We start from the raw sequence: 20,579 nt of genomic DNA, 5'->3' as shown, positions 1-20,579 counted from the left end.
CACCTCATCCATGCTTAGGCACTACAGAGCTTTGCATGAGAATAAGGGGAACACCGATAGTGGAGCAAGACCAGGTGAGCTATCAAATGCCATGATAATGTAGCATGCAGTAATGTAACTAAAAGATATAACAATGTTATACAGCTGTTATAAGTTACATGTGTGGTATTTATATTTGTGCTTTGTTTTTGTTGTCTTTCTTCAGGAGAACAATCTCAAATTGATGAAGACCTGGTTAGCATAGTGATTGAGGACTCCCAGCCATTTAGCATTGGAGGACAAAGAATTTAAAAGATTTGTTAAGTCATTAAATCCTAGCTATGTTCTCCCCACTTAAAGGTCATAAAAGCAGTGAAAAATTAGTTTTTACAGAATAAAATGTGGGCAGGACTGAGGCTCAAAGCCTCAGTGTGTAGTTGTCCATACCTGAACGTTACAAAAGCACAACCACTGCCCACACCCCAACCACACCTCACAGTAAATGATCATTTCCATTTTAAGCATTTCCAAATGATCATTTTCCATACTGCCAGTATAAATATACACAGTATACTGCCATCACTACAATATAGATGTTTTACACACTCCTTTTGTTGTTGACATTTACAGGCTGTGTGCAAAATGCCACAGTCTTCAAATTCATGCCAACTAATATTTTTACGTCCAGTAGGTGTCCTACTAGAGCAAATGAAGCTTCAAGACGCTTTGCGCTGGGGTGGATCAATTGGATGAAAAGCTTCAGTGTTTCATGAAGCTTTATCTGCCCATCACTAATTGTCAGTCTGGCGAGGGCAGACTGTATGAATTAACGAGAAGGACCCAAAATGCAGACTCCAAGGAACAGGGAACAAAACTTGAATGTTAACAAAAAGCAAGCCGTTTAATGAGGCTGGTAAAAGGTACAAACAAAAGGCAAACTGAAGCAAAATTAACACAAACCCAAACTGGGAAATCTAAACAAACAATATGAAAAAACCTGGACATGAAACCTAGAAACCTGGTGTAAAGAACATGGCGTGAACAACAGACGACCTGACAAGGAATGACTGAAGACACACAGGAGTAGGGATGGGTATTTAGGTTTTATCCGATACCAGTGCCAAACCGGTACTTTTGAAACTGTGCCGGTGCTCAAACCGGTGCTTAAAGAATGGAGAACACAAAATTGGTCCAAAAAACCTGATGTTCAGCTGATTTTTTTGTAAAAAGATAACAATGTTAGCCTTTTCTGCAGCTATGGGGCAAATATGGTATCACTCTTGGCTGGAAGCAGAGCTTAATCAATGGAAAAAAACACTAACTTTGTCCAAAAACCTCTCATGTTTAGCTGTTTCCCACTTTTTCTTTGGTCATTTTAGCCTTTTTGGCCAGGGTGAAGGGAGTATCTGCCATCAAACAAGAAGACAGCCGCATGTAACTACGATGGTGTTTGCTAGTTCACCTTACATGCATTAATATAATAACATGGTTAGCCTACTCAACGTAAATTACACACGAACAACATTAAACTACTCACGCAGAGAAGAACGGTTGCTGCTGCCATCATCATCCATCATCATCCCTGCTACACTGGCAGGGCTACGGCTACACCCGCAGTAGATGTGCACGGTGTGAGGTCTCGCAGCAAGCTATCAAATAATGCGCATTTCTCGGCTTTAAAAAAAAAAAAAAAAAAAACGCTATGCGTTGCCAGGTGTTTCATTGGATTTGAGGTGTTACCTCCTTTGCACAGTATCAGCTTAAAGCACTTGCTGCAGGCTGCTTAGTTTGCATATTTTGCTGTGATGTACAGCCAGACTTTTGACCGCTAGGTGGGTAGGCGGGTCCAGGAACGTACGTACCTGGACCCGCCTACTATCCTCGGAAACGTAAAATGATTGGCTAGAATCTAAAGTGTATCACAGCTCAGGAAAAAAAAAAAAAAAAAAAACCACCGAAATGTGCGCAGCTTTTCGGTCTGGTTACTACCGTTTATGTCAGAACCATGATGGCACCGGATACCGGTACCCATCCCTACACAGGAGGATAATGAGGGAAACGGAAACACGTGGGGAAACAGCTGACACATGAACATAACAACGTCACAAGGGGAGAGTAAAACTAAAAACATTGAACATAGGAACACAGGACCCCTTCAAAATAAAACAGGAAACATAATGAGACGCAGACATGACAACCTGAACTTGACAACGTAAGACAGACATGAAACACATAAAGGGCAAGGGAGACTTAACAGAGGTTGGAAGACACAAGGGGAATCTAATAACAAATGAAATAGAAAAACTAATGAGGTGTTACCTCCTTTGCACAGTATCAGCTTAAAGCACTTGCACTTGCTGAAACAACTACTTAAGTAGTTGTTTCACAAACCTGACCATATCCTTTCCTTCACTTCATTTTGAGATCCTAATATTGTTACGTCTCAATCTGTTTTGGAGATCCTTGCACTTTGCTGAGAGATCCATATCGCGGTGAATCAAGTATTGCAAACCCCTTTGGTGTCGCATGACTTTGAGCCATACTGACACTTTTCTTTTTATGTGTCTGGTTGGCTTGAGTCGCTAGCATTGGTGTTTAAGCTAGCTGGACTCTATGGTCTCTGTTTATCTTCTAATTTCCAGGTATCTTTAAGTTCTTTCTCTCACGGCTTTACACATTTTGTTGTTTTATTTATTTAACTGCCTATTACGTTCTTGTTTGTAATAGCTACTTGTTTTCTTATTGTCTGGCGGGCAACCATGGCTTCACCTGAGGTTAATTAGTCAAATAATTACATTAAGACAATAATACACTGTCTTAAATTACTTAAAACATCAGTGAAAGTATGTGTGTATATAATAATATTTCTTAGCACTGAAAGTACTATGTATGGATGAAAGGTGTTTTTAGGGTCTTCTCATGTAAGCAACAGTTTAGACTAATGATATGGGGGAAAACGCGTACTCACTATGAGCTTACATAATCAAGCAAGGTTCATAATAAGAAATGTGGTTATAAAATTATTATGGCTTCATGCCTGCATTGAAACAACAACAACAAACTGAGCTTTTTTGACACAGAATCCTAGTGTTTACAAATACCTGCGTACGTGTGGACAAAGCCTGACTCATCTAAGTAAAGCAGTTGCAGAATGAAACCATGGTAAGTATATCACACCAGTGATTCGACATCATGTGACTCTCACAGTTTTGCTTTAACACTCGGGCTATGGTACAGGTGAAGCTGCAGAAAACTCAAGATCTTCCTCCAGGAGTCTTCCTGAGCATCTGAATGAGCTTTGGTGTGTCCTCCCCACAGTAATATCACTGAAACACACACAGTTACAGAGCTAACTAATAAATCACAAAGCACAAAGCAGAGGATTTTAGCAACCTGGTGTGTAAACATTTTTAAGGGACCTCAAAATTCAACCCCTTGATTTTCAGGTGTACCTAATATAGTGGTTACAACCAGAAATTCTTCCTGGAAGTCAGGTTGAAGTGTGTGCGAGTATGTGAGAGAGAAAAAGAAACTGACCCTTCTCTTTACTGTTTAGCATGATAAATTTCGTAGCTCTAAAATGAGGAGAGAATGGCGGCTCAATCAGGTGTCCAGCACCCGGATACGCTAATCTGCTCAGCAGGTGTTCCTTTCCACCTTCACGCAACAACCTGGCCACCTGTGGGTCAGAGGTCAACTTTAATTTTATGCTGACATCATTTAACAAAGTTCATATTCTGAAATTTTTATTGTTTTTGGAGTGTGAACACAAACCAATGCTCTTAGAACAGGGGTCTCAAACTTAAATGAGCTGTGGTCCATTGCTGGCACTGTCATCTTATTGGAGGGCCACTTTGGTGTTCAAGTAGAACAACAAACAAACTTAAAAAAAAAAAAAAAAAAAAAAAAACAAGAAACCACGCACAAATTTTTTTTTAAAAAAAGTTCAAATACTGTATAACAAGCCATAAATTCAAATGTGAACGCAATATTCTTCCCCCCTCACTCTTAACTAACTGAAGCCTTTCATTAAACTACCAAATAAACAAACTGGTACTCTCTTAATGGCCAGACACGTGGCAGCACTTCTGCTATAATTTTGTTTGTATTTAACAAAATAAAAATGCAGAAATAAGTGTACGCATTAGTTTTGGACTACTAGTGAAAATAGTTTTCTTTACAAATAACTCTCTCACTGAACTAACACAGCCAGTCCCTCAACATGTTTGGGCTCTCTGCTCATATTGCCTTTATATTAAATAATGTTTTACTTTTTAAAAGAACCTTTTTTAATATTGCTTTCAACAAAAAACAAATTCTCCCTAACAAAAAAAAAAAAAAAAAAAAAAAAAAAAAGTAACTTCAAAGGCCAAATTGCATTATATTTCTTCATGTCAATATACGGCCTGCAAGCAGGGATGATGTGGGCCATAAGTGGACCCCAGGCCACGGGTTTGAGACCCCTGTCTTAGAGCATCACTAACCTCCTCCGCTGTCTCCACTGTAGGCCAATTCTGATCGTCACAGCCATTAACCAGTAACATCGGGCAGTTAATTCTCCCCACCTGTCAACAAAGCAGATTTAAAAATCCCACAGGAACTAAGAGGTCCAACTCAGGCTTGGAGAGGTCATTAGGTCTACTGGTAGTATAATGCAGCACTCACTTCCACGTTGTTCGAGGGGTCAGCAATAACATCCAGAGCAAAACTTCTCCAGCTCATATAGTAGTTCTCATCGAAATGTGCCTTGTGAAAATGCCTATGATACATATTAGTAACAATAATTTGTATTATCATTAAATTTTAATGACAAACAGTACGTACTTGCTTAGTATTTTAAACGCGGCCTTCAGGGTGGTCCCAGGTGGGTGATGGTGATTGCTGCTGATGCAAACAATGCAGCGAGGCTGGAACACAATGATAGATTAAAACATTTGATGTTGCACATTGAATTAAAAGACCCAAAGACCAGCTTCCAACTTAGTTTTCAACAAAACATGAATGTTTAAACCTCCTGGAATTGCCATTTTGACCATCTGCATTGAAGGTCTCCTTTATGTGCTTATTTTTGTCATACTGAAAAATGTAAATGTACATCTTTTTTCCCCTCAATTGCACAAAGTTAGCATAACCCATATAGACACATTAATGGGAAATACTAAGCTGCACTTCAACCAAAAACTTTTCCACTCTTTTCCAACTGGGAACACAGCTGTGAACTGTCCCAGTGCAAGCTGGAGGTCATCAGGTGATGAAGCCAGGAGAACCACGTCACCTGCAAAAACCAGATGTGATCCTGACACCACTAGGGAGCATGCCTGCCACTTGGTTCCACCTAGAATTTCTGTCCCATAAATTGAGATCAGAATTTGTGATAAAAGGCAGACCTGACTGACTTCAGGTCAAACTCTGAGTCCAACTTATTGTTGGAAGAAAAAAAAACAAAAAAAACACCAAGCTCTCATTACAGTTGGGCAAGGACTGAACAGCCTGCAACAAGACCGAGATCCCAACCTCCTCAGGACATCCCAGGGCATATCCTCTCTAAGTCTACGAAACATGCAGACTGGTTGAGCAAACTCCCACAGACCCTCGAATGTCTTTAAGAGGATAAAGAGCTGGTCCACCCCAGGTTGACCTCTCCCGAGTTGTGAGCGAGTCATCCCCCTCATTATCCACCTCTGCTTTCTCTAAAGAAGGCGAGTAGGTGTGATTGAGATGACTGTTAAAATACTCCTTCGACTCCCAGACTGGGTCTCATGCATACTGTACACAGAGTGAGTACAGCATTGCTTCCCCTACTTGAGCCACCTGATGGTTTTCTGGAACTGCTTCAAGGCCAGTTGAAAGTTTTCCTCCATGGCTTCTAGGGCTGTACTCTGCTTGGCCTGCCAGCACTTGTCAGCTGCAGCAAGAGTTCTGGAAGATATCCAAGCTCGATAGCACTCTGTGGTGGTGCGTGGTCTGTGGTCCATGCGGATGGATGTAAAAATAAAGATGGCTCAAAACATGGATCTGTGGTCCTGTTGTGCCTTAATTCCACCACACTGGTGGTGAAACCCAGGATGCGGCAAGACAGGCCAACAACAGAGCCAGGGAAGGGAGGAGCTGTCGCAGATGATTGCTGACACGGCGGCTGTCCAGTGGGAGCAGGCGGTGGAGGTGCGTCGCCAGCAGGAAGAGCTGCGGGAACAGACCGAGCGCCACCTGAAAAGATGCCCCTGGGCACCACCCTGCGCGGAGTGGTGGAGCAGCTGCTCCAGCCAGAGACTATGGAGGTCCAGCCGGGAGTGAGCAGGTGCTCACGGCTGTGCCTGCACGGTCATGCCAGTTCGCCAGGTGGCCGACCGGCGGGCCAGCGTTGCCATCACCGCTGGAGACTTGGGCGGCCTCAGCAAAAGACACTGCCCTATCGTCGGGTTGGAGGCCGGGGGGGAGAGAGTAGGTAGGTTTGGCTGGATGGCTCCCTGGCCTCAGTCGAGCGATGGGGTGTGTGGTGGGGCGTGGTGTGGTCTGTGGTGCCTTGTGGACGCACCAGTACGACACCTGCAGATCATGCCCGCGGTGTTAAATCACGGGGAAGCAGGATTGAGAGGGTTCTTGTGGTGGTGGGACAAATGTATAAATAAACATGGCTTAAAACACGGATCTGTGGTCCCGTCGTGCCTTAATTCCACCACATACTCCTTCTCCAGCTCAATGGATTCCTTCATCTCTGGTGTCAATCTGGTTCTGAGGAAACCACTATGACTGGTCCCAATAATTTTATGGGCAAAACTCTGTACAAATATCTTGGCAGTGACGATGAATGGAACATGGTCCACTCATACTCTGTATCCCCAGCCTCTCTCTGGATGTTGTTTAAGTTCTGTCAGAGGTAAAAATTCAAGATCTTGAAGACTAGGGCCTTAGCTACATGCTTGCAACACACATTCAATATATGTTAGGGCTGGGCAACTCCAGGCCTCGAGGGCCGGTGTCCCTGCAGGTTTTAGATGCGTCCTTGAACCAACACAGCTGATATAAATGGCTAAATTAGGTCCTCAACATGTCCTGAAGTTCTCCAGAGGCCTGGTAATGAACTAATCATGTGATTCAGGTGTGATGACCCAAGGTGAGATCTAAAACCTGCAGGACACCGGCCCTCGGGGCCTGGAATTGGCCACCCCTGGTCTAGACCCTCTTCAGGATGCTAAAGACGGTCTCATTTCCGACTTTTCTGGTGGTTAAGAAGTTCAGGCTCCTTTCCTACCAGAGAAGCCACATCCTAAATACCTACAGCCAGACTTTTCAAGTGGCGATCAGACCACCGGGGCCCTCACGCCTGACAGCCACCAAATCCACAGGACACCGAACTGTTACGAGAGACTGACAATCAGTTTGATCACTGTCAATCCACAATATCACGGCATCAAGGAGGAAGGAAATCTTACCCACCACATTTACCTTAATAATGGTGCTGTAGGCTGTTAAGTCGAAGGCCACCACGGTGCCCAGGGAAATACCAAGAATTCCAACTCTGTCTGGTATCACTTGAGGATGGTTCCTAATAATGTTAAATGCTGTCTAATAGGAGAGTGATACTGGAAATTAATGAGATATTAAAACCTTGTTTTTAATATGTATAAATTTACATTGATTTAAAAAGTGTTACATGTCTAAAATGATAACTCAAATTTCATTCATATTCTTCATATTGAGTTAATTGAAAGAGGATCCTTTATTTTTTGCCTCATTTTATTCTATTTACTTATCTTTTCTCCTTGTTACTATGTGAAGCGGTATATTGCTGATTGTAAATTTGTTGTTTGGTTTGCGTTTGGACCGGAGATAAATGTTAGTTTGTTCCTTGATTTTTGGTGCCCACTTGTAATATAAGTTGGATTGCAGATAGGGGGCAGGGTTTAAAAAGAATATTTTCTTCTTCCTGCTCCTTTTCAAGCATAGTTGCAGTGCTATACCAAGAGAAAGTGTGGTTGGTTTGTCTGAAAGAACTATCTGTGGAAACTGTTGAATCAAGTGTGAAATAAATAAATAAATGAAATATGTTAGATATTATGGTATTGAAGAAAAATTAGATTGTGCTATCCACCCACAGTGAAGATTGAAAGATTTTTTTATTATTATTTTGAATGATTTCACCCAGAGTTTAATTACTAATCATGTAAAACTGGAAGTGCAAGTTAAAAAAAAAAAAAGTATTTTATTTGTCCAAAAGGACAAAACAAAAAACCCCATAAAACACATTAGTATGTAAATCGCACAAACCTCGAAGTACTTAAACTCTACATCTGCTGACAGGTGTTCAGACCTTAGGTAATCCAGCGTGAAAGAAACGTAACCACGAGATGCCAACAAGGCAGAGCGATACTCCTGCAGCCCTACACTGCCTCCCCACATGTCTAGCAGTGCTGGGAAGGGTCCAGGGCCTGAGGGGAAAAAAAACAAAAAAAAACAGAATCAAACAGTATTTTAGTCAGTTTTTTCTACTCTTAGTTCTGTTTGATGTCAGGAAAAGAGGATATTCCTCATGTAGTAATTTCGGGGTCAGAAGTGTCATCCATCCATCTCACAAAATCCAGATTATTTAAAAAAAAAAAAAAAGAAGAAGTTTTATTTCCGGTGTACCTGGTGGTATAAACAGGGTCCCCTGCACTCCTTGCTTATTAATATCAATTCTCTTGACACCAGGAGCCATGTACCATCTCTCTGCGAGTGCTGATGCCAGAGGGGTCCGGCCCCTGAAGTCCTCGTGTCCACTGTGGACTGAGATGTTGACCAGCATTGGTGTGCACACGTTTATCTTCCTTAACCTGACCAGAAATGATACGAGTTATTGAACAAAATAAACAAAGGGTAGTCCACCCACACACACATTAGTCATGGTGTTAGTTAGTCATATGTCCTTCAATGCACAAAATTAAACAAATATCTATTACTCCTTTTTTTTCCCTGTGCAGTGTTGCCAAGATGAGTATTGTAATTCCTTATGACAATACAGGCTGCTGTTTTTTTTCCTTTTTTTTTTTTTTTTTTTTTTTTTTTTTTTTTAAATGGAGACAGGATTTTTTTCTAAACAAAGGACTTTCACCGTTGGCTTTATGCAGCCTAATTATGTCTGTTGTTACCTCCCGAAAGGCGTACAAGTCAGTCCTTGTCGTGCCGAAACTGGTATAATCGACATAAATATTGATGTGATAACTTAAGCTCCTTTACACGCCACGAGCTCGGCAAGATGACCACCAAATTCTTACCTGAGGCCTTCACGGCTGCCTGGGACCGGCCGCATGCTCCACAGCAAGCCCATGGGCTCTTTTCCCGTATACGTGCCTCCAAAACTCAAATCCTCGGTAACTACAAGAAAATAAAAACCATTTTATTCCGTTTGACTTTGTTTCACTTTTATTTCATATCTTTTTACATTACCAGTCCATCTGATTGTATCATAATTAACTCTTTCTAGTGTTTTCTTTTACTGTTTTTCATTTACAGTTTTACTTACTTTACTGATTAATACCACAGTAAAAAAAAGTCTGTGAGCAGAGCTCACACTGACAATAATCAGTTACCATCTTAATTTCTTTCCTACCCTTTTTTTAAATTAACAAAAACAGGACAGCATATCTGTGCCAAGGACACAGAAGACTGACAAGAACACCACAACCTGGAAAACAATCACTGTAACTGGAGGATATCAACATATGGGATATAAGGATGAGTGTGCTGTGTGAGTGGCTTTAACTATTCTGCCAGTGATCAAATAGGACAAACTAAAATCTCAGAATCGCTTCCAAACCATATCACAGAAATAGGATCCGGAAGATGGCCTTTACCAAAAATAGCCCCCATATCCTGAGAAAGACCCTGTTTATTAGGTGGCCATCGGTAAATTAATTTTCAGTGTTGTATATAATGTAAACAAAGTCAGTGGTCTGATCATCTGCCCATAGTCCTGCCCTTCCACCTCCTGGGATTCACGAATAGGACTTGTTAAGAGACTAGCAGGTGATACTCACCTTGAAGAGACACAGACACATATACATCAATGTTGTGTGAAGGTACAATAAATGGATTTAAATATTCCCACAGCAATGAAAGCATCATAATTTCAGCAATTAATACAGCTACTACTACTACTAATAATAATAATAATAATAATCTTAGTATTTTAGTAGTACTCCCTAATTATGATACATTCAATTCAATTCAATTCAATTTTATTTATATAGCGCCAAATCACAACAAATGTCGCCTCAAGGCGCTTCATAGATACAGAGAAAAGCCCAACAATCATATGACCCCCTATGAGCAAGCACTTTGGCGACAGTGGAAAGGAAAAACTCCCTTTTAACAGGAAGAAACCTCCGGCAGAACCAGGCTCAGGGAGGGGCGGCCATCTGCTGCGACCGGTTGGGGTGAGAGAAGGAAGACAGGATAAAGACATGCTGTGGAAGAGAGACAGAGATTAATAACAGATACGATTCAATACAGAGAGGTCAGTTAATACATAGTGAGTGAGAAAGGTGACTGGAAAGGAAAAACTCAATGCATCATGGGAATCCCCCGGCAGCCTACATCTATTGCAGCATAACTAAGGGAGGATTCAGGGTCACCTGGTCCAGCCCTAACTATATGCTTTAGCAAAAAGGAAGGTTTTAAGCCTAATCTTAAAAGTAGAGATAGTGTCTGTCTCCTGAATCCAAACTGGAAGCTGGTTCCACAGAAGAGGGGCCTGAAAACTGAAGGCTCTCCCTCCCATTCTACTTTTAAATACTCTAGGAACAACAAGTAGGCCTGCAGAGCGAGAGCGAAGTGCTCTAATAGGGTGATATGGTACTACAAGGTCATTAAGATAAGATGGGGCCTGATTATTTAAGACCTTGTATGTGAGGAGCAGGATTTTGAATTCAATTCTGGATTTAACAGGAAGCCAATGAAGGGAAGCCAAAACAGGAGAAATATGCTCTCTCCTTCTAGTCCCTGTCAGTACTCTTGCTGCAGCATTTTGGATTAACTGAAGGCTTTTCAGTGAGTTTTTTGGACATCCTGATAATAATGAATTGCAGTAGTCTAGCCTGGAAGTAATAAATGCATGAACTAGTTTTTCAGCGTCACTCTGAGACAGGATATTTCTAATTTTAGAGATGTTGCGCAAATGGAAGAACGCAGTCTTACATATTTGTTTAATATGTGCGTTGAAGGACATATCCTGGTCAAAAATGACTCCAAGGTTCCTCACAGTGTTACTGGAGGCCAAGGTAATGCCATCCAGAGTAAGAATCTGGTTAGATACCATATTTCTAAGCTTTTCAGCGCCGAGTACAATGACCTCAGTTTTATCTGAGTTAAGAAGCAGAAAGTTAGTGGCCATCCAAGTCTTTATGTCTTTAAGACATTCCTGCAGTTTAACTAATTGGTGTGTGTTATCTGGCTTCATGGACAGATAGAGCTGGGTGTCATCTGCATAGCAGTGAAAATGTATGCTATGTCTTCTAATGATGCTGCCTAGGGGAAGCATGTATAATGTAAACAGAATTGGTCCTAGCACCGAACCCTGTGGAACGCCATAATTAACCTCAGTGTGTGAAGAGGACTCTCCATTTACATGCACAAATTGGAGTCTATTAGATAGATATGATACAAACCACTGCAGTGCAATACCTGTAATACCTACAGCATGTTCTAATCGCTCTAATAGGATATTATGGTCAACAGTATCGAATGCTGCACTAAGGTCAAGAAGGACAAGCACAGAGATGAGTCCACTGTCAGAGGCCATAAGAAGATCATTTGTAACCTTCAATAAAGCTGTTTCTGTGCTGTGATGAACTCTGAAACCTGACTGAAACTCTTCAAATAAACCATTCCTCTGCAGATGATCTGTTAGCTGTTTGACAACTACTCTTTCAAGGATTTTTGATATGAAAGGAAGGTTGGAGATTGGCCTATAATTAGCTAAGACTGCTGGGTCTAGAGATGGCTTTTTGAGTAAAGGTTTAACTGCAGCCACCTTGAAGGCCTGTGGTACATAGCCGATTATTAGAGATAGGTTGATCATATATAAGATCGAAGAATTAACCAATGGCAGGACTTCTTTGAGCAGTTTTGTAGGAATGGGGTCTAAAAGACACGTTGATGGTTTGGAGGAAGTAATTATTGAAGTTAACTCAGAAAGATCGATTGGAAAAAAAGAGTCTAACTTAACATCAATGGAACTAAGAGTAGCTGTAGATAATATTACATCTGTGGGATGATTATTGGTAATTTTTTCTCTAATGATAAAAATTTTATTTGTGAAGAAGTTCATGAAGTCATCACTAGTTAACGTTAAAGGGATGGTTGGCTCAAAAGAGCTCTGACTTTTTGTCAGCCTGGCTACAGTGCTGAAGAGAAACCTGGGGTTGTTCTTATTTTCTTCAATCAGTGATGAGTAGTAAGCTGTTCTGGCTTTGCGGAGGGCTTTCTTATAAAGCAACAAACTATTTCTCCAGGCTAAATGATGATCCTCTAAATTTGTGGCACGCCATTTCCTCTCCAGATTACGAGTCATCTGCTTTAGGGTACGTGTTTGAGAATTATACCACGGGGTCAGGTACTTCTGATTAGAGACCTTAGTTTTCACTGGAGCTACAGTATCCAGAGTCGTACGTAGTGAGGAGGTGAAATTATTAACAAGATAATCGACCTCTGTTGGGGTAGCGTTCAGATAGCTGCTCTGCTCTGTGTTGGTACAGGGCATTGACGATGATAACAGTGGCTGGATTATATTCTTAAACTTAGTTACAGCGCTTTCAGAAAGACATCTACTTTGATAAAGTCCACTCTCCACTGCTGCGTAATCAATTATTGTAAATGTAAATGTTATCAAGAAATGATCAGACAGGAGAGGGTTTTCAGGAAACACTGTTAAATGTTCAGTTTCTATGCCATATGTTAAAACAAGATCTAGAGTGTGATTAAAGTGGTGGGTGGGTTCTTTTACATTTTGAGAGAAACCAATTGAGTCTAACAACAGATTAAATGCCATGTTGAGGCTGTCATTTTTAGCATCTACATGGATGTTAAAATCACCCACAATAATTATTTTATCTGAGCTCAGAACTAAATTAGATATAAAGTCTGAGAAATCAGACAGAAACTCTGTGTAAGGCCCAGGTGGACGATAGATGATAACAAGTAAGACTGGTTTCTGAGTTTCACAGCTGGGGTGGACAATGTTAAGCATCAGGCTTTCAAATGAATTAAAAGTCTGTCTTGGTCTTTCATTAATTAATAGACTGGTGTGAAAAATTGCTGCCACACCGCCCCCTCGACCTGTGCTTCGAGATTTCTGGTAGTTAGAATGACTCGGGGGTGTTGATTCATTTAAACTAACATAATCATCCTGCTGCAACCAGGTTTCTGTAAGGCAGAGTAAATCAATTTGTTGATCAATTATTAAGTCATGTACTAACAGAGACTTGGAGGAGAGAGACCTAATATTTAATAATCCACATTTCACTGTTTTACTCTTTGGTTCAGATGTGGATACTGTATTGTTCTTTCTTTGTGATTGTTTAAGTTGTTTGTTGCTGGTTTTTAGTTTGTTTTTTGTCTTTTTGGAAGCAGACACAGTCTCTATGGAGATGGGTTTTTGGGGGGGTAGCAGGAGGAGAGAAGCTGCAGAGAGGCGTGTAAGACTGCAACTCTGCTTCCTGGTCCCAACTCTGGATAGTCATGTTTTGAGGGGTTTAATAAATTTGTCCATATTTCTAGAAATGAGAGCTGCTCCATCCAAAGTGGGATGGATGCCATCTCTCCTAACAAGACCAGGTTTCCTCCAGAAGGTTTGCCAATTATCTATGAAGCCCACATCGTTTCTGGGACACCACTCAGACAGCCAGCAATTTAAGGAGAACATGCGGCTAAACATGTCACTCCTGGTCTGATTGGGGCATGATACATGAGCATGATATTTTGAGTAATTGAAATCAAGCAATGTAACAAGTTAGTTTATTGATTATTAAGGTCCAGATGTGGTTCAGTTTTCAGTGTTTTTTTTTTTTTTTTAATCTAAATCAAGGCAGACAGGGAGGGAATCTTCCAGGGTGCACAAGACTGTATTTGATGTTCTGTCATGGTGAATGTGCTGTGTGTGAAGGCAGGCAGGAAAGGACCCAAACGCAGGACTCAGACGCGGTAACTTAAACAAAAAAAAAAAACCCACAGCTTTATTTGCTGGCAGGGGAAAGCATACAAAACAAAACTATACTGGGAGATCGAAATTCAGGAGGAAACACCAGGAGCGTAACACAGCAATGAGGGATGACGCAACGCTGAACACTGGAGGATACACACTATAAATACACAGACAAGAACATGAGGGAACGAGGAACAGGTGGGAACACAGCCGGGAGAAATAAGACCTAGCGAGACAGAAGAAGCGAAACGAGTAGCATTGCCATAAGACATGGACCTTCAAAATAAAACAGAACAAGAAACAATTTACAAAGATGCAGACAAGACACTAAACCTAACCTGCACTAAACACGAGGGCACAAGAACAAAACCTAGGTAGGAATACAACCCATAATGCAAAAATCAAACCAAAACATAACTCAAAATGCTGAGTCAAAATGACACAGAACTGTGACATGTTCTTTAAACAGCAGAAAATTCAAAGAATCTAAGTCACCCATCTCCACATTGATCATTAATATAAACGGACAATGAGTTACATATTAATTCATAAAGCACACTCCAAATTCAACAGTGCCTTTTTTGTATTAAAGAAAATCTAATAAAGCGGTTTTAGTGAAGTCATCTGCATCAACCAAGAAACAGAAACTGCCAAAACCCCAAACTAAAACATCAGGTAAGAGTTTTAAAGCTTACTGAGGTAAGAGTGAGAATCTCTTTAAGCATGATGAGCAGGACAGGAAGTTGCTCACAAAGGGAGTCGAGTTCACATTCCAATAAAAACTGTCCAACACAAACATTTTTAGCTTGTTCACCCTCTGAGACAGCATCCTAAGTCTTCTGCAGCCAGCGGTGACCCACCTGATACGACGCCTCTGTGGTCGCTGATGTAGTGACCATATGCCTCCCATTCGTTCTTGTCCTCAGAGTGGTGGATGGAGTGGAGGGTTACCGGACATCCTGGAGGAAGATTCTCCACCAACACTTGAAATTTCTCATCAACCAGAGCCCGACTCGGGGTGACGGAGAGGATCGGAGGAACCGCCTGTGTCATGGCTGAGAACAGTCTGGAGAGAAACTGTGACAGGAGAGTAACAGTGACAGGTCAGTGACGTTCAGGTCTAAGCTGAATTCAAAGCACAGATTTAGATGCAAACAAACAGAAAAAAAAGCCATGTTATTTGGTCTTTAATCAGATGTTAATTTTATTTCTAGTTGTTTTGCATCAACTCACAATAAAGGCATGTGTGTGTGTTATGAACAAAGTTAACTTTCTGGGATTTCTTTACATGGATAATAAAGCATGTATCGAGCCATTACATCTCGTTGTTTTGGATTATTTTAGCTTCCGTTTATTAATCATATGGCACACAATAGCAATCTTTCCTGTCATTTATGCTTGTATTTAAGTATTTGTGTATGTAGGAGTAACTATCTCAAAAGAAGAAAGGACAACCCCTGTGTCTGTCCAGGAAAATGATTCTGAATCTATATTTCGTTCAAAGCTCTTTTATGTACCATGAGGGACATAAAACATGTCCACAAAAACTGATGGAGATTGATAAGAAAGATATTCTGAAGCTGGGAAGCCTGGCATTTGAACATCTAGAGAAAGGAAACATTGCGTTTTACCGAGAAGACATGGAGCAACATGGTATCAATGGTGCAGGGGTCTTTTTGTACTCAAGAGTCTGTACAAATATCTTCAAAAGAGAATGTGGTATCTTTCAGAAACCAGTCTACTACTTTGTTCATCGGAGCTTTCACGAGTTTCTGGCTGCAGTCTACATGTTTCACTGTTACACCAACCAGAAGACAGAAGTGCTTCAGAGGTTCCTGAGAAATGGTCTTTGTATTCATCCTGAATCTTTAGTATCTTATTCATCATCATCCACAGATATATTCTTTTTGGATAAATTTTTGTGGAGAGTCATACAGAAATCCCTCGAAGGTAAAAATGGCCACCTGGGCCTGTTTGTTACTATTAAACAAATGACTGACTAAGTATTTTAGGGTTTAGTTTACTTCAGCCATATTTCATATAAATCAGGTGTCAGGCAAACAAAAAAAGCTTCAAATACAGTCATGACAATAAAAGAATATGACTTTAAGGACTTAACAACATTACTTCAGTTATAGTTCACCAACATCTGACACATTAGCACTAAGGGAACACTGAATGACCTGCTGGTTTGTCCATAAAACTACTCATCTAAGATTACCACAAAGTAAAAGATCTCTCAGCAAAATTATGCAACAGTTTAGGCACTATTGCCCCGATCAAATCAGTGAGCTGAGATTTTCTATTCTAAACATAAACTACTGTTACAGCAACAGACACGGACTACTGGTGCCCCACACAACAACTCAATGTCCACTATGCGAAGGAGCCAAACACATGCCTTCGCCTCTCATTAACTGAGATAAACTGCTGGCATATTTGTTTTACATCTATACTGTCCAGTCGCTCCTGGTGGACATGGCATACAGCAGCATTGTTTAATCTCATTTGAGTCATTGTTAACCATAGTCATGTTTTTAGTCTTCTGAGAGCACTGAAGCTTCTTTCAGCCTCAGTACATGCGTTTTATCCTCAGATTACAATTATTATTCTGTGCTTGATGTGCCTCACCTTTGGCCCTGGCTCTTCCCCTTTGACTGCACTAGGACATATTGCCACCTGATAAAATAACACATGATTCGTGCCATATAAAAAGTGAGACATGTCAATTCAGATTCTTTGTCAAATATACACTAATGAAAATTTACATCAGCAGCCTAACAACTGTCATGATAATACATACTAGTTAATCTATAGCACCGAATCATCAGTCAGTCACCTGTGACCTCGCCTCTTCACCTCTGTCTGAGCTACAACATGGCAGAGCTGCCTCTGTCACCTGATGAATAACAGTGAGACGTTCCAAATACATGCAGTCACATATGTGCTTTAAATACAGTAATGAACCAACAAGTCATCATCCAATTCCACCTGTGATCTTGTATCACCATTGCTCTCTGAGCTTTGTGTTGGTTCTTCTGTCACCTGACAAATAGGACATACATGACAATAAGAATAAAATGTGTAGCTGCTTCAGTGTTTCTGTCAATTTGTGCAGATCTTGACTCATCAGTAATGTTTGCAGGGTGAGTGCATTTTTAAAACAATTTGTGCAAACTGCACTACAAGGTGGATATTTGCAAAATCATGACTACCTCATGACATTTTGTCTCAAAAATTAACCCTATGAATATGTCAGGACCATTAGGATGAAATTATTGTGTCAGCAACATTTTAATGTTAGACATAATTTTAACAGCCTCCGTAAACTAATATCCTGGCCTGCTCGAGGCTGCCGTTTTCTCTGACAGTTTCAATCAAAATTAGAAATGCTACTCTGGGAGACTGAGATAACTAATAGTGCTGCCTGTTGTGCAGTTAGTTTCCAAAACACGTTATTCGTGGTTACATACAATTTTAGACTGATGTGGGCCAAAGCCTAGCATAGCCTGTAACGTTATTATGACGGACACATTTGAGTTAATTTGGCTTTAAGTGACTTACAGGTTTCTTTGAAAAATACTTCTATCCAAGTTCTTCCTTTGCACTGCCATCCTCTCCTCTTTGCAGGTCCTCGCAGCGCAGGCTTGCCGCTGCTAAAACTAAACAGAGCTCCCTGAAAGGCACAGCCAATCACATTGGCCATATTTGTCACATAAGGTAGGACTCCAGTAGAGAACGTAATTTAACTCTTTCGGCACCACTGGGTGAATGAGAATTGCTATTATTTACATTTATTTTGCCCAATCCATTGTTTGAGAAAGAATACTGTTAGACCTGGCCTCTCCCTTAGATAGTGTGAGGTTTTCTGCCATTCTGGATTGGCTCAGCATATAAGCATAAGTGGATGGATGCAGTAATAAAAAAAATTTTTTTTTAAAAATGTGACTGTGGTTCTCATTGTTGTGGTTTGTTTTGTCTTTGCTTTGTTGTTGCCTTGAGTGTTATTGACCAAGTTTTTAGGTGCAAGGTCATTTTGGGTGACTTGGCATCAGAAGGCCACCATTGCGTCACTTTTTCACACCCAATTCAAATCTACATGATTATCATATCTGCATTTGTACACCTTTGGGCCTTTAGGGCAAAGGACAAGGCAGTGAACTGATGAGGACATCATAATATAAGATAACCACAGATTTGTGCGTGAGCACCCCATTTCCACATGAAATGAAAAACATGCTATCTTTATAAGAAATTTTTAAAAATGTATCTGTCATTGTAGACTTTCTGGATGTCAACCGTCACTGACTCACTATGAAACCATAGCCTCAGCTCTAAAGGCCAAGAACTCCCATGTGACAGAGCTGGACCTGAGCTTGAATGTGATGCAGGATTCAGGAGTGGATCTGCTGTCTGCTGCATTGAAGAGCCCAAATTGTAGACTGGAAACTGAGGTCAGTTTACTGAATGTGCCTTAGTTTGAAGTGTTAAGCAAGTCCCTTATAAACTGACACCTATGCTGTGTGATGAATGTAATGTTCCCTGTCTCTGCCCCCCTCCCCCGTGGTGATGCATTGGATATATTTGTGGCCTAGTGTGATATTTTATTTGTTAGTAATCTGTTTTCACTACTTTCAGTACTGGTTTTCCTTTTAGATATGGCTACTGAAGATTACTTTTAGTTAGAATGCTCTGCCTCCAGTGTCTTTCACACTGGGTCCTTTACAATCCATACACCAAACCAATAGTCGAGGATATAAAAAAAACAAAAAAAAAACAAACAAAAAAAAAAAAAACACACACACACACACACACACACACACACACACACACAACAATTCTGTTCTCTAGGTTAAAAAAAAAAAGAAAAAAAAAAAAGGTTACCTCACAGTAATCTGAGATAGGAAAACCTGAGGACCATATAGCTTTTGTTCTTCAGCATGTAGTCTGTGTTTGTGGCAATTGAAGTCTTCTTTCTGGTTAGAGGACTGTGTCAGATGTCTGAGAGTGATTTGATTTTGTTCTTTTTGATGAGCTTCTAATTTTTGTTGTCATCGTTTTGTTTTTAAATAACTTGATATTGGAAGTAGCTTTGCTTTCTCTTTAAGTTTAGTTTTTAATTGTAAACAGAACCTGCTTTGTCATGTGGACTTTTTAAACATTATTATTATTATTATTATTATTGTTACTTCCCCCACATTACCGGGTCCCACGCTAACAACAGCCTTTTTTTCCCCATATACAACTTAGAGGTAAGTGTGTGTGTTTGTTTGTTTTTTAATTCAGGTGTCCTATGGTTTCTTATTTTTATGGACAATTTTGCTGTGTTCAAAATTTGTCATAGTTTAGGATGAAGAATGTAGGGGTCTGTCACAAAACGGCTGTGTGTAGGCAGGAGAGGATCCAAATGCAATACTCACCGAGATGGAACGTGAACGCAAAAGCATAGCTTTATTGCTGAAAACAAGGCCAAACGATACAAAACTAAACTGGGAAAACTAATAAAGCATACACGGCGACGAGGGAGGGAAAAAAAAAAAGGCTACTCACAAACAGCTATGAGGGAGGACACGACACTAACAAAGAGAAACACAGGGCTTAAATACACTGAGGGATAACGATGGAAATGAGACACAGAAGGAGAGCACAGCTGGGAGTAATTGGACTAGATAAGACAAGGGAAGCAAAACTAGAAACAATGACATGAGACAGATACCGTCAGGACGCACTCGACGACGCAGACTGGGACATGTTCAGAAACAGCTCCGACGATGATGTCAACGTGTTTTAGGGTTGCCAACCGTCCCTTAAAAAACGGAATCGTCCCGTATTTAGAAACAAAAGTACACGTCCCGTATTGAGCTGAAAAGGGACGCACTTTGTCCCGTAATACAGTGAGAATCAAAAGTAGTCTATAAGTTTTAATGTAATTAACACTTTGTTTGAAAACATAATTCCCAGCCCCGCTCCTGCTTTGTGACCAATGAGCTGACAGCACACTTATGACAATTCGAGTATGACAATTCAGATTACCGCTCATCTCATTGGTTGAGGAAAGGTCGCTTGCAGAGAAAATACCGGAAGACAACAGATGACCACAACAAAAAGCATGGCCAACAGGGAAACAAACGCCGACACTGCGGTCTCAGACGACAGTACACCTGAAGCTGGGCAAACACTGTGCGATTTTCAAACTGCACGATTGGCTCGCATGGGTTATAAGTTCGTAGGTCACGATGCAGGGTCTCACACTATATCGCCCGATGCTCTGATGCGACCTGAGTGCTCACACTGTGCCTCCATAAAATGAAGGTTATAACAGAAAATCTGTCACACAGACACACACCACCATCAACTTTGCTAAATTGCTAATGAAAAACACTGATCAGGCAGCTGTGATTGAGCAGCAATGTAAATCCGA

At 40.7% G+C, this 20,579-nt stretch overlaps 1 protein-coding gene across 3 annotated transcripts; it reads right to left on the bottom strand.

The window, feature by feature from the left end:
• Positions 1–2,330: 2,330 nt before the first annotated feature.
• Positions 2,331–19,894, bottom strand: LOC146499239 (peroxisomal succinyl-coenzyme A thioesterase-like). 3 transcript variants are annotated; one of them, XM_085138163.1, is made up of 11 exons: positions 19,579–19,894; positions 15,019–15,235; positions 9,234–9,333; positions 8,608–8,792; positions 8,248–8,408; positions 7,417–7,545; positions 4,804–4,886; positions 4,645–4,738; positions 4,464–4,544; positions 3,517–3,658; positions 2,331–3,305 (listed from the first exon to the last, which is right to left on the bottom strand). In XM_085138163.1, the coding sequence occupies exons 1-11, from the start codon at positions 19,603–19,605 to the stop codon at positions 3,181–3,183; spliced, it is 1,344 nt and encodes a 447-aa protein (XP_084994289.1). In that variant the 5' UTR covers positions 19,606–19,894; the 3' UTR covers positions 2,331–3,180. The 3 variants fall into 3 exon arrangements, with proteins under 3 accessions (XP_084994289.1, XP_084994290.1, XP_084994291.1); XM_085138164.1 differs by having other exon boundaries at positions 7,426–7,545; positions 19,579–19,893; XM_085138165.1 differs by lacking the exon at positions 3,517–3,658 and having other exon boundaries at positions 3,192–3,305.
• Positions 19,895–20,579: the final 685 nt, after the last annotated feature.

This window comes from Neolamprologus multifasciatus, chromosome 17, assembly GCF_963576455.1.
Source record: "Neolamprologus multifasciatus chromosome 17, fNeoMul1.2, whole genome shotgun sequence".
Lineage (NCBI taxonomy): Eukaryota > Metazoa > Chordata > Actinopteri > Cichliformes > Cichlidae > Neolamprologus > Neolamprologus multifasciatus.
This window is presented reverse-complemented; position numbering and strand designations above follow the sequence as displayed.